This window comes from Centrocercus urophasianus, unplaced genomic scaffold, assembly GCF_019232065.1.
Source record: "Centrocercus urophasianus isolate 14NV4802_14NV808 unplaced genomic scaffold, USGS_Curo_1.0 seq_12, whole genome shotgun sequence".
In the NCBI taxonomy this organism is placed as follows: domain Eukaryota; kingdom Metazoa; phylum Chordata; class Aves; order Galliformes; family Phasianidae; genus Centrocercus; species Centrocercus urophasianus.
Window position 1 is genome coordinate 41,153,973 of NW_024884364.1, and position 14,509 is coordinate 41,168,481.

The 14,509-nt window shown below is 36.8% G+C and overlaps 1 protein-coding gene across 3 annotated transcripts in view; it reads right to left on the minus strand.

Moving 5' to 3' along the window:
• The window catches only part of POLA1 (DNA polymerase alpha 1, catalytic subunit), a 191,650-nt gene that overhangs the window by 60,457 nt on the left and 116,684 nt on the right, over positions 1 to 14,509 (minus strand). For all 3 annotated transcript variants that reach the window (XM_042810612.1, XM_042810611.1, XM_042810613.1), the window contains exon 35: positions 1,593 to 1,709. In XM_042810612.1, coding sequence (XP_042666546.1) covers positions 1,593 to 1,709 — 117 coding nt within the window. The remainder of the gene's footprint in view (positions 1 to 1,592; positions 1,710 to 14,509) is intronic.

Here is a 14,509-nt window from a genome sequence, read left to right on the forward strand (position 1 = left end):
CACCCACAACCTCTCTGGGCAGTGTGGTCCAGCACCTCACCATTCTCTCAGTAAAAAACTTGTTCCTGACATCTAATCTAAATGTCTCTTCTTTCAGTTTAAGACCATTCTTCCTAGTCCTATCACCGTCTGTCTTTGTAAAAAGTTGATTTCTCTCATATTTATAAACTTTAAATACTGGAAGGCTGCAATGACTTCTCCCCATTTTGGAGGAATGTGATAAAAGCAGGAAAAGAAAAAGGGAGAATATTCTACTTGTTACTAAATCTCATTCATCACTCTAATAGCTAGAAGTTGGATCAAGACCAGAAACTTCAACTCTCATTCATAAACTGTCATATACTGACAAATGTGGACACTTGTAATACCCATAGAAGAGTCCGATTTTCCACCATTCTGGGATTTAAATTCATTACAATGTGAACTCCAGTTTAATGGCACACGTGGAAGGTTTATTCTCCGTCAGATCTGCTTTCTTCCTTTTCAATGTCATGTGATATCATTAGGTCCTGCGTTAGGAGACTGGGAACTTCCATTCATTTTTACTTACTGTCTATCTGATCTTCATATATTCATCAAAAGTATCATTATATTTTGATTACTTTTTCAGTGATAATACTATTTCAGTGCCTTGATCTTTATTGACACTCATCCTTTGTGACCCTTTACATCTGCAACAGGGATCAAAAAATCTTATGTTGTCTTCTTCAAAGCATTCACTTGACTCTACTATCTCAAACCCTTGATTTTCTTATGTTTTATGTAAGTGATGATAATTTAAAAACTATTTCAACCTGAAATTAATCCCAGTCAAAAATTCCCTTCTTCACTATGGAAGCCTCTATCATTTTGGTTATCATGTGTAAAGTCTGGAATATGTCAGGACTTCTAAAGGTTAGACTTGTTTTTTTCTTTTTTCCTGAACAAAGAAATGGAATAGCTTTGCCAGACTTCTACAACATGAAACAGAATTATCCTCCTTTAAACTCAGAATCTATGAAAATTGCATAGCATGCAGCATACAGTCCTGAGCTATGAAAGACTAGAGCATTCAGTTCAATGAGAGGTTTAAAAGCTTTTATACTTTCCAGGCATGGAGACAAGTTCAGAGGGGCAGAACTCAGAACTTCTCATCTCCTGAAAATATTTGTCACCTTAGAGTAGTCCCAGAGGAGACTATACAAAAGCCCACTTCTAACTTCATTGTCTAGTAGTGTTAAGTATCCAGCCAGATGAGAACCAGTTAGCAGAAAAGTAGACAGCTGTTTTTGTTTCAGAATGTTGGTTTTGTTTGTTTTAATTTACCTGTATTCCAGCAGAAAAATTCCAACAAATTCTAATTTGTTGACCAAATGCTCATCAGCTGGAAAATTTCCAAACACAGCAGCTGCATGGCATGGTCTCTTTTCAGCAATAAGGCCACGGTTAAAATGTGTAGCAGGAAAAGCGTGTAACAGTTTCCTTTGAGCTAGCCAAGAAACTAGAAATTCCCACTTAACTCTTACCTTTGAAACATAGGGTTGAGCACCACGCGTTTTTCCTGAGAATCTTGCTCCGCTATTGTCAAAGCACTTTTGTTCTAGAGCACTTACCTCTGGTCTCAGGATAGCCTTCCTGCAGGCCTGGCATATAGGACCACTCCGGGAAAAACTGAGGGGAAGACGTCGGGTTCGATTCTGGCAAGTTGGTTCCTCACATATTAACCAACCCTGCAGAGAAAAAAATATTTTTTGTAAAAATCCCAGGTGCAGCTTGTTTTTACTCCATCCAAACAATGCATCATAGTTAAAGAGGGGGAAAACAACAAAAAAAACTTTGTCTTTCAAGCTGATACTATAACTTGTACCCCTAAGATCCAAAAATCACATGTAAAGGGATGAAGATCCTTGTTTAAGGAAATGCAATCAATGATGCAGGAGAAAATGGAAGTCTTCTTGCTTCGAATGCCATATTTGCACACCTCACTCATCCCTTTCTTGATATATACTGACACCTCTGTTGTTCAGTTCAGAAAATGTTAACATGCAACAGAATTATTTTATACAACTATATAGTCCGGACAAAATACCTCCATTTAAATTTTTAAGTAAAGCATCACTTCTTTGCTTACACTTGAGAAGAAAAACAGTTTTAATCTTTATTCTTAGTAATGACAGCAGGAAGGCCTTTTATTCATTTTTTTTAAATAGAAGCTATCGAGACTCTAACGTAAGTAGACCCATTTATGAACAGCTGACTTTTCGCTGTGTTAAAATTATACAAAATCTGAGCCATTTTTCTCCATGTAAGCTCAAGGAGACAAAGCAAAACGGTTGTCTTAACAGTAGGAAAGAACAAACGCTTCTGAGATCAGTAAGGATCTGAGAACACCTTTTGCGTGAGGTCCAGACATAGGTGAAACCAGCACCATACCCTATCTACAAAAACCATCAATAGCAGATGCCTAGGCAAACGGCATAAGAGAAAACATAAGCTTTTTCCAGAAGATTTTCCCAACACTTGGAAACGGTGCAAGGACCTCCTCAATCACTTTCTCTCCATATATTTTTTAGTGCTGGATGCATTACTACATCCTCAACCCACTGAATTTCAAGGGCTTTCTGAACCAATGCACACTTTTAGCATCCACAATACACTGCAAAATAACTGCGCTGTAGAAGAAAGTGTCTTATTTCTCTCAAACACACAAAAATTCTTTTTTCATGTCCTCTAGTCCTTGTGTCAGAAGGGAGTAGGAATGATCATCCTCTGCATTCACCCTTTCTGTTCCACTCATGATATTACAGACCTCTATCGCATCATTTGCAACCAAACCCCTCACAAACCAGAGTTCTACATTATTTAGTTGTTCCTTATGTAGTAACCATTCCAAATCTTTGTTGCCATTCTCTAATCTCTTGTAGGCTCTTTATAGAATGAGATGATGGGAAAAATGGGACAAACAGGGAGGCAGATGAAACCAGTGCTGCACACTCTGCCCAGGAGGCTTGAAGAGCCAACTTGTTCTCTGCTCCTTTATCCCAGCTGTTTTCCTGGTTCACTGGTGAACATCTGAACATTGAGCAGCCATTTCCAGAATGACATTTATTATTATTCAAATACTACAATTTCAGTACAATTAAGTCACAGTAGTCAATACACACACTGGATGCAAAATTAAAATTGGGTTTTTAGTAACTACATCACGTGACATTCACTTACAGAAGATTTCATCTTCCATTGTAAACTAACAAGTCAACTTACTATCTGAAAGTCTTCCAGCAACTTTTCTCAAAAACTATCTGCTTTTATTAATCCTGAGCAGCTCAGCATTATTAAACTCTCATTTTAGTTTATCAGAGATCTCTGCAGTAGAAGTTTCTGCTGTGAATAGTCTATTTTTGCCTGCATTTCCAAACTTCTTCTTTTGTTGCTCCTGCAAAGAAGCTAATCTAAACACACTGGGTTTCCTGGTACTTTGATGGAAATACTTCAAATCAGAGGACAACTCGAAAAATTGCTTGCAACCATTCTCACTGACTGTGTAACAAGCTGTATCATCATGTTCCAGCAATGCCTTCAGCCAAACTTCCATCATGGCAGCCGAGGTTTCCAACTACTGTCATATTTCCTACCCTTATACCTTTCACAACCTCACTCAAGAGTGCTACTGCCACTACTGCCAACTTGGCGGGGAGGTCAGTGATAAGAACCTGAACTATACATCTAGCTATACATCTTCTCCAATTGATGTACATTCTGGCTTGTTGACAAGGCAAATTTATTAATAAGATCACAGAATGAAAATATCCTGAGTTGGAAGGGACCCATAAGCATCTCTGTGGCCAACTGAGCTGGCTCCACACAGCACCACCCAAAATCCAAACCCTAAGTCTTGTTGTGCTGTCCAAATGTTCCTTGAACTCTGGTAGGCTTGGGGCCATGACCATTGCCTTGGGAAGCCTATTCCAGTGCCCAATTACTCTCACAGTGAAAAACCCCCTCACTAGACATGACTTAAATTTTCTCTCCTTGCTGGCAAGGACAGAACTGAATCTATTTTGTGACTCAGTAATCCAGTGTCTTGGTTCAATATGATTATGTCAGATATTTCATTTACTTTATTTTTTGTCACAGTCTTTTCTATTGTTTCAGGAGTGTACAGAGAATTTCTTGGTGGCTTGTTCTCCAAGTAATTGGACGACCTGAACACTATGTCCATTCATGTTTGTCATCTTTACCCCTTCATTCCATTCAAAAGTATATTCTGCTATAATTTCTTCACAAGTGCTAGAAGTTTGATTCAGGGATTTGTTTGTTTGTTTGTTTTTGTCGTGCTTTTTTTTTTTTTTAAAGATGAAATATTAACTCCTTTCCAAAAAGCTATTTGTTCCAAAAACCTCACTTTCCTCACTTTCTTCATTTCTCCAGCCATATCATATTGTCAACTTTCTCCCACTTGGTGCCATGTACATCAAAACATTTCCTATTGCTTTTTCAGAAAGGAGTTTTTGTGTCCTTGTGGGCAGACTAGAATAACCTCCTGTGAACTTCATAGCAAAAGCAAGGTATGCACCACTACCCTAAGATGCATGCTTAAGTCCATAAAGCAGAAATGAAGTACACAAAACAGCTCTAAAGACTTAAGAGTTGCAAAGAGTCAGAGAGTGTCCCATGCATATGGAGGTAAGGTTAATTTCACCCAACTTTGTGTACCTAGAAGCCTGATAGCCAGTCTAGAGATCCTATGATCTGTTTACAGTAAATTAAAAAAGCATCTCCAAAAACCAGTTCACCAAAGATTTTGAGATGAGGCAAATCATTCTGTAGGGCTCTCTTAAAAAGACAAGGGTATACCCCGTGTCAGAATAAGCCGTTTTGAAACAGCATAATGTAATTGGGTTTTATTGGGTTTCTTGGGTTTTATTGTTATGCGGATTAGCATTAATCAATACAGATTTAATAACGCAAGGTGAAAAAAATATCTAAAATTCAGAAACCTTGTATTTCAGTTTGCTGCACAACTGTTGCTCTAGCTGTCCTAGTACTATTCCTACAGTTGCTTATAAATTTATGGCAAACATCACAAGTTACCTTAGAAAGACAGAAGCTCTGCTCAACATAGCTGAGCTACTTCATCAGTAGATACTTCACCAGGAAAAGCACTAATTCTGGCCCTGACCCAAGATCTTTATGAGTCAGTACGCACAAATGAGTCTCCTGTAAAAAATGCTAGTGCTTAGCTTTGGTCTTGCACATGGACTTAAGATTTATTTCTAAAAGAGGAAGGTGTTGGTTAGTTGCTTCAATTTATTTATTTATTTTTAATAATTCAATTTTAACAGATGTGGAACAACTCACTTCTGTAAAGTTATCATAGGGACAAACTTGAGATCTTCACACACTCACTTCTGTGAGTACTAAGAATATTGTTAGAGCCATTCAAAAACACTTCTGGAAAAAACTGTCACGTATCTTTCATTAAGAAGACAGTAAGGGCATTCTCTGTCTGGAAAGCTGTCTATGTCCCATTTGCCTATTACGTGGTATCTAAGCCTTCCTATGAAGAATTAGGCAGCAATCTGAAGCAAACAGGGCTATAAAATATACCGCCAGGAAGGAAGAGGTGCAGAAGGTACCCTAGCCCAGTCCCAAACCCTCCTGATTTTGCATATGATAGTTTCGGCTGAAACTGTAAGAAAAGATTTTCTTGTGCACAAAAAGAGCACTTTCATGACTCAAAACATATTAAATGACTACGTTTGAACTTTAAAACAATTTATTATACTAGAAAAACAAAGCATGAAAACTGCCAGATCATAGGGTGTTTAGTTAGGGAATGCAAGTACAACTGAAAAAACAAAGCCTAGAATAGGAGCAGCATCCCAACTTCAGCTGAGCAGAACACTCAGAAATAGACAACCATGAAAATACTGCATGATAAAAGTAACAGTGCATTTTCTGCCACCTATTGGCATTTTTAGCTAACGATTAAGAATCAGAGGACTGCACAACTAGCAAGATACCTCTTCTATTATACTGAAAGGGAGCATAGTGTTGCTCCAGACAAACCATGATTACATAATGACATTTGAAGCAAGTTTCTTTATGCAGTTACTTCAGCCTACTGCTGAAGAAAATACTGGGAACTTTGCTGGTCACAAAATATGGAAGGTGAAACAAGATTGAAAAAAATCCTTGCTTAAAATAAAAAAGAGTAGTTTGTGATAAAAAATCATTCAGATTCAACAGCTTATTATTATTTTACTTTTTACTTTTAACTACTTCTAACTATTTTTAGCTACTAAGAACTAATGATCAACAGATAACTTGCTGAGAAGTACATTTCTCAACAAACTGTATTTTTAAAAATTGAGATCTAAGCACTAAAGTGCTTAGTCTGCACTAAAAAAAAAAAAAAAAAAGAATGTGTGATGTAGATGTTAACTGAATGTCCCTTCCTTTATGGAGAAAACAGTTACTGTAATTTGTCTAGACTTCCTACCAGATATAATTAACATTAAAGAGGTCTTTTCTTCTTTGTCACCTCTCTATTCAGAACTTATTTGCGTTTGTTTGTACTTACTATCTGTTAATCTCTCTTAACAAATGACAACAATAACTGTTGCTGCTATGCATGGAAATTAAACGTGTAGATAACTGTGTGAAGGGAGCTATTTTTGAAAAAGCAGTATCAGAAACACATAGCTCTTTATGTCTCTTGTTTTGCTTTGATAATTAAGCCATAGCCTTGATTTGTTTTTAACAAAAAATTTTTCCATGGACATGCATGTTGCAATCAAATTCAATACATGCATTATGTTCTGATTCAATTTGTTCAAGTGTATTACTGTTAACCCTTATTTGATCCGTGCCTATCGTCTTCACTGACCAAACAAAACCAATCCTTCCTTTCCCAGCAGCTATCACTAAGTCTGTAAGTTAATTTGCAATAGATCAAACAAAATCATAATAGAAAACCTTCAGTTTTGTTCTACTTGGTATCTGCAACACTGTGGGAAATGAAATATAATTTAACTTAAAAAAAAAAAAAAGAAAAAAAAAAAAGAAAAAAAAAAAAAGCACCTAGAATTTCCAAACATTCTGTCTACAAATGCTTAATTCACTTTAAAATATAAAGAAAATGTCTTCAAAAATAAACCCTGAAGCAAATGCACAACATAAAGGAAAATCCCTCAAGAGTACTATGTCCACAAACTGTAGCTAATGGGGAGAAATTTGCAAGTCAAAAGTAATTTTCTTCCTTTGTAAGTCTATTCTTGAGAATTAGTCTCTCTCACTCCAGTGATCAACAAGTATTATAATATTACCACAAAATACAGAGGCAAGTGGTTTTGGAACAGGCTTTCAAACACAAGTTGCAGGAGTCAACAACACGTATTTATTGAGCTTTATCTTAACCATTTTTATAAACTACGTTTCACAGCATAGTCTAGTTGCCTGCTATAGCAGAGGACTGGATGTGCTAATCTACAACACTTCTGTATGTGTCCTCCTACCTTTAGATAGCCTGGATGCTGATGGACTAAGATGCTTTAAACTAACATGGAATAAAAAAAAATGCAACAGTACAAAGGAGACAGTTGCAAGAACTGAAAATTATTTAGGCCACTATCAGTCACTTTGGAGATGAATTTAAAATGTAATTAGTGCTTCCTTCTCTACAGTCTCCATTCAGAACAATCTTACTGTGGATTTTTTTAAACGGGATCTTGGTGCATGACATCCAATCTCCAGATGGATGAGACACCTAAGCTCAAGCATATTGGATCCAAACTCCATTGAATCTTCCTCAGCAAAAGCTGCAATCTTATTTTAAAAGCTGCATCTTATTTTACCAGGCCTTCTCAAAAAGAAAGTGTGGGAAGACTATCTGAATCTGCTTTCTTAGTCAATCACTATGAGCTTGCTGATGATAAGCCAGTATTTGGAAGGCTGAGTATCAGATGAAACAATGAAAATTTTATGCTTTGAGCATTATGGGTAGCCTGGATTGATGGGCTGAGGCCAACTGTACAAGTTTTAACCAGACTAAGTGCAGATTAAATGCAGTCCTGCATTTTGGTTACAAAATCCCCATGCATCGCTACAGGCTTGGGGCAGAGTGGCTGGAAAGTTGTATGGAGGAAAAGGATCTGGGTGTGTGACTCAGTGGCCATAAAGTTATTGGTTCCACTTGCCACAACCTGTTGTACATCTCAAGTGCATTCCCTGTGTCCACCTGTGTCTTCTATAAATATCTGAATGTTTCAGGGAACAGATAGACAAACACTCTTCAGTAGTACGGAGCATCTCAGGAATTAGAACTTGAGCCAAAACCTTGGTTTGCAAATTCTTTGGCAAGAGTTATAGCTATTAATAGTAGCTACATCTTTTAAGAACTGCATCACAATTAACACTTGAAACACCACAGGTGGAATCAATTTCCACTTAAAGTTGAACTACTACTAGAAAGTGAGGGAAGTTTTTCTGCAGTGTGCTAGAAACTCACAAACTTTAAGTAAATTCAAACTGCAAGCTACTTTTTTGTTTCTTCAGAAGAAAGAAATACTCAGGTATTAACACTGACACAATCTAATGCAGTGTTGGGGAGCAGCAATGAAAATCTGAATGACAATGTGAGGAACTAGCGTTACACTCTGACATTTCTGCAGACAATAAGCACTAGAGTGACACTTACATTCCCAAGATATAAGCCCTCAGATCAGGGACAGTATCATAAATAATAAACAAGGTTTCACACAGAAAACTTTACCTACTTCCTGAGATGAAGCTCAGTGTAACTGGTTTACTCAAGTAAAACTGGAGTTTTTCATGGGGTAATAAAACTACTAAAAACCTCAGAAGATCTCTCTTGAAGAGAAACCAATTCTACTGCTGGTAGGCACAAGAAAATGAACTCATTCAGTTGTTGAAAGGCCTTTCTCAAGCTGGAGGTCTCAATGAGGAAAGGCTAGGATTGGCCTACAAACCCATACTACTCTGATGCCTGCCTGCTTCATACACTTCCTCCTTTGCAGCTAACTGCTTCATTCCGATTGTCCTCCCAGAGCAAATACAAAGATGCATGAAATAGCTGCTGGATCAATGCTAGTGATGGAATAACTTATCTGTGAGACTAGTAAAGTAGATTTGGTGGAGTCCAGTTTGATCAGGAAAGCTCCACACAGGTGATATCTTAAAACATCTTGCCTAGTCCAGACTATGCATTTCCTAGACAGCCTGATGGATATGACCACTCCTTTGAAATTTGAAGCTACTAATACAAAGAGCTTGGAGACTGAATTATTTTAACTTATAAAAGACTGCATTAATGCGTGAAGGATCACAGTATGACGACTAAAGCGCTGTATGGATAGGCAAAACAAAAGGCAAGTAAATTCATTGCAGAGGTGAAATTCAGAAATAACTTTGCCAGAAATGTAAGAGAAATGAAAAAAAAAATAAAAATCCTATCTCAGTAGAGCACCATATATGGAAAATCAGCCATCAGGTTTCTTTCACTTTCTCAGCCTCTTGCAAGATGACGACCATCAGAAAGGAAGCCTGTATGAGAACATGTAACAGCCAACTTCTCTAAGGAAACAAATTTTTGTTCAGCTCTTCAGAAGTTAGCACTAGAAGGTAGCTGCATCTTCACAAGTGGAGATTCTGACTTATTTTGATAACTTTCCTACCAAGTATAATCACCTTAATAATGGGATTTCATTCTGTACTGATAAGAATCATATAAACCAGCCCTTAAAAATAGCGATGGAATTAGAACCAATTGCTAATACAGAATTCTGGGTCAGCAACTTTTTCAGCATCCTTCAAAGCACGAGAGGAAACTTGTTATGCAAGCATACCAGACTCTGAGCTCTAACAAACAAATATCTGTGAGACTGTGAGAAGAATCTTATTTTTGTATTTGAAGGATACCTACAGGATGTGCAAAGTTTCTTCACATGTAGTTTCAGATATTTATACTAATCATTCCAACCTTCTTTTCCACTTTGACAACACTTGACTTTGTAAAATTTAGAAGACATTACCTGAAAAGCTTTCTTTCTGATTTTCATTTGTACGGCTTTCCTTACTACAAAGAGATCAAATTACAGGGAATCAGAAGCCCTAAAGTCAGGTTCAAGAGATCCCTGACTAGAGATAGGTCTGAATTTCATCCTAGAGTTTCATGATGTGTGTGCCAGTTCTTTTGAAATGCTAGGCACAACTAATCTTTCACAGAAGTAAAAAATCTCTTAAAATTAATTCATCTAACATTTATACTCAAATCTAACAATACAAAGACGAACTTTGAGAATATCCTGTTTTAAATGATTTGTACTGCTGTTCTCACTGTAACATTTAACCATCTCCCAGCTAATAAACTAATTATTTTTCATACAGACTCTTAAAAGATTGTTTTATAAAAAGGGCTGGAGCCAGATACTACTGATGCTGGCTGATTAGCGCTTCTGGCTTTTAATGGGGACTTCAATGTCTTTTAATTTACCACATTAAACATATTGCCAAGCTTGTTCTAGCTGAAAGGAAACATAACGTAGCAGACTTAGAATAGGGAAGCACCTTACATTTTCACAAATTTCTTTAAAATTTATCCTACAGCTTAAATTCCTCACCCAGGGAATGCTTATTCCCTATTCTCTGGTTAGTCTGTAATGCATTGCCTTTAAGTTCCAGGCAGCAATGCAAATAGTTTAAGTAAGACAATGACTGAAACTTGCTCCTGAAATTAATCCATGAAACTTTCTACAGTCCATTTAGAGATCTGATCATAGATCCAGTGTGACATAATAACTGCCCATATCATAAGTGAAGATAAGCAATTTTTTTTTTCTTTAAATGAACTCACTCATGTCCATTGGCTTCAAACTTCTTTTTTCCCTACACATTAAATATTGCACCTAGTTCCTCACTCAGAAAAAATAACTTACATTTCTCACTATGAGTAGTTTTAGAGTCCGATGCTTCCTGATCACCCAATTTAGAAAAGAAGTAAACAGAGACCACATCTTTTCACACTTCATTTCAGGCTACCTCACTTCAATGAAAGTTGAAGACAATTTCAATTTCTTTTCAAAGCACTTCCTCACATTCAGAGCTTCTTCAGTTTTGGTCTATATAAATGATCAGAATTCCGCTGTGGGATGGAGTGGATTAAAAAAAGAAACAACAAAAACACAGTAAAACTCTCATAAAGAAAGGAAATACCTTTCCTGGCTGGTTCATTCTACCCCTCCCGAATTCATCATTTGCCTGAGAAAGCATTATCCAGGATGATCAAATGATAGAAGCAATCTCTGAGGAAAAATACAGAACTGTTTTTTAAATGAAAGAATAGTAACAAGGAGATATGAATTGCTTTTGAAAGTGTACTATTTGAAAGCAGTACAGACCATGGAGATGTCTGTTTACATATTCAGTATATATTTATATATTCACAGGAACAACATTAAAGAATGTTATCAAACTGAAACATGTTAGCCAACAGCTTCCGAGTGTAAGCCAAATGATCACTTTACCATCCCATGAGATGGCAAGAGAGGATTCCCTCTCCAAAATAGTATGGACTGAACCCTGTTGTCCTCAGAGACACTCCCACCTCCCATTTGCAGTTCCCTTCTGCAAAGCTGCCAGCTCAAACTGACTGAAAGGCAACTGGAGTTGACAGGATCCACACCCTTGAAGGACCACAGCAACTAGGCAACCTGTAATTGAGGGTACATAGCTTCAATAACTCAGTATCTTAAAGAAAATATGAGAGAGGAAATAAATACTAAGTTTCTCAGAAAAACATGGAAGTGTCCTCCTGTCCTGAAAAAGCTGATGACATTAGAACGACAGAGGAAGCAATGTGGGCTCCAGGCAGCCACTACAAAAAGTGAAGCTTATCTTTCACATTGAACTGTTCAGATTCAAAATACCCAAAGACCAAAGCCCAGTTCCCTTTGAGTATTGCAAAAATTTGACATGAACCCCAGAAGCATGAACCAACAACAAAATTCTGTCCCATAAGAATAATTTTTAGAAGTTTATTCACTAATGACATATATTAAATACCTTTTCATAAACTGGCTACCTCAAGATCTTATTAGTAATGTACTGCTCTTGTGACACAAAGTCACAAAAGATAATACGTCTATTTCTCTGCTACTGAAAATGAAATCCTGTAGACATCCAAGAAGGATATTTTGTGATTTGGATATTCCAAAGGAAAAGAAATAGAACTTCTTTCTAACCCAAAACTGAGTGAACACTGAATGAAAACACCCAAGACTGAAAGAAAACTTCATAATCCTCTAGAAAACATTACCTTGAGCAATATGTGTTATATCAGCTTAATTACTAGTCTCATAAAAAGATACCAAAGAAGGCCATAATGGAAAAAGCAAGAAATGTACCCCACCACCCCAAGCTGACAAATGCTCAAGGTAACATTAAAAGTGCTTTGATCAAAATTATCTTATAAGAAAGAAGTGAAAAATATCTGCAGGGCAGTGCAAAAGTTTTACATGTTATTAAAAATTGATTTTTTTTTAAAGTAAGACATCTCCAAATGTACAGTCATATGTCATTCCATACAAGTCATTTGAAACTTATTGATCTCATTTGTGCAGGCTCTGTCATCAGTCTGCTGAAAAGATAATGGAGCACTCCAAACCCTTATGATAGGTTAGATGCAAACAGTGGTCCTCATTTAAACACATGTAATAGCAACGCAAGCAGACAAAATCCAACCTTAACAGCTGTGCATTATACACTAAATTAGCAAGTATGTTCTGCTTTACTTCACATCAAAGCCAATACCTCGGTCTTGTTATCTTCAGTAAAATAAGGTTCTGGGCAGCCAAAATATTAAGTATGGCACGCATTCACGGGTTAGAATACTCTCTCACAGAAAACCAGCAACTACCAGCCTTTTTATTTTACTTAAGACAATATGAAAACAACTGAAGATTTCAAGCAAGCAACCAGCAGAAAATGACTATGTATGGAAAATAACACTGAAAAAAGAATCACTGAAATAGGTTTTATGTACTTCTGTATGGACATCTAAAGCCTCTAGACAGATATTCAAGTCTATTCTGTAAAATGTTCTCCCCTATTCATGCAACTCAAAGCAAGCTACATCCTTCAGCTGCAACAGGTCACAACTAAGTACAGTGCCTTGCTTCAGAAATAATTTTGCTTTGTCTGTCAACTGTCAACAAAGCACAAAGAGCTCATAAAGTCCATCCATGAATTGCCTGTTAAAGAATCTAGCAAAATACAAGCAAGAACTTCAGGTATCTTAAGACCCGTGCCTCTACTTCGGGCAGAAAGCTGAAAACACCATCCCCCTGTCATCTCCCACTACTCTGCCCTCCCCTCTTCCCTCAAACACAAACGTAGTCTTTGATTTTCCCCTGCCACAGAAACATTGTGCAGGAAGTTGGGTGACATCAGATTTAACAAGACCATGGAGGGAATCCATGTGCCCTTGTATATGGCAATGTCAGTAAGATGTGTTGACTCCAACAGATTTCAAGTGAGTGAAGAGACAGGGAGACAGTTTACAAGAAACATTTAGCTTTGCAACATGATTACGAACACCTCTAAAATACTGAGAGAATTAATACAGTCGTGAAAACTTTAAAAATAATAATGCTCATACATACATAATATGTAAACTTAGAGGAGCTCAAGAGAATAAAAGATAACGGTAGACAAAATGTTTTCAACATGCTGTTCACCTTAAACTAGAAAAGCTTAAAGCATCGCTAAGCAATGTTTGTTCATTTAAGTTTAATTATTTTCTCCTTGAGAATGGAACTAATGAAACTGAATATCTTTCATGGTGTCCACGACCAGTCTGAATGGTCTGTAAACAGGGCTGAGGACAGACAAGGGAACTGGCTGAGCTGGGGGGTTGCTAGGTGATGCAGAATGTAAACTCACAAACTTGCTCAGGTTTACTTAGCTTTCAGGCTGCTCTCACACAGGCTCTCCAAAGTTTTAAGAATAAATTTCCAGGTAGCTATTTAAAAACAAAAAGCCCAATAATTAAAAATGAACAACCCTTCTTCCTCTTCACTGCTTCCCTAGCCTACCCCCCCCAAACAGGAAGAAAATTAGGAGAGAAGAAAGGAAATTCACAGCAATGAAGTGCAGGAAATTGCAATATTTTGAATACGATGAGAGGAAGACTAATATTTCCTCTATGTATTTGTGTATTATGTATTCGTGTATTATATTGGAAGTGTTTCATCTCCTTAATTTTATTTTGTAAATGTAAACAAAAAAGATTTCTGGAGCAATACTCTGGGCTCTTAAAGTACTTAAAATGAATATCAAGTCACATTTACTAATATTTCCCGTGCAGATTACAAAAGCAAACTTTTCCGTAGAGCCATTTGTTTCTGTCCCCATCCTTTCCAGAGCTGTGGGCTTTTTTTTTTGTTGGTTTTTTTTTGTTGTTGTTTTTTTTTTTTTTTTTTTTTTTTTTTTTTTTTTTTTTTTTTTTTTT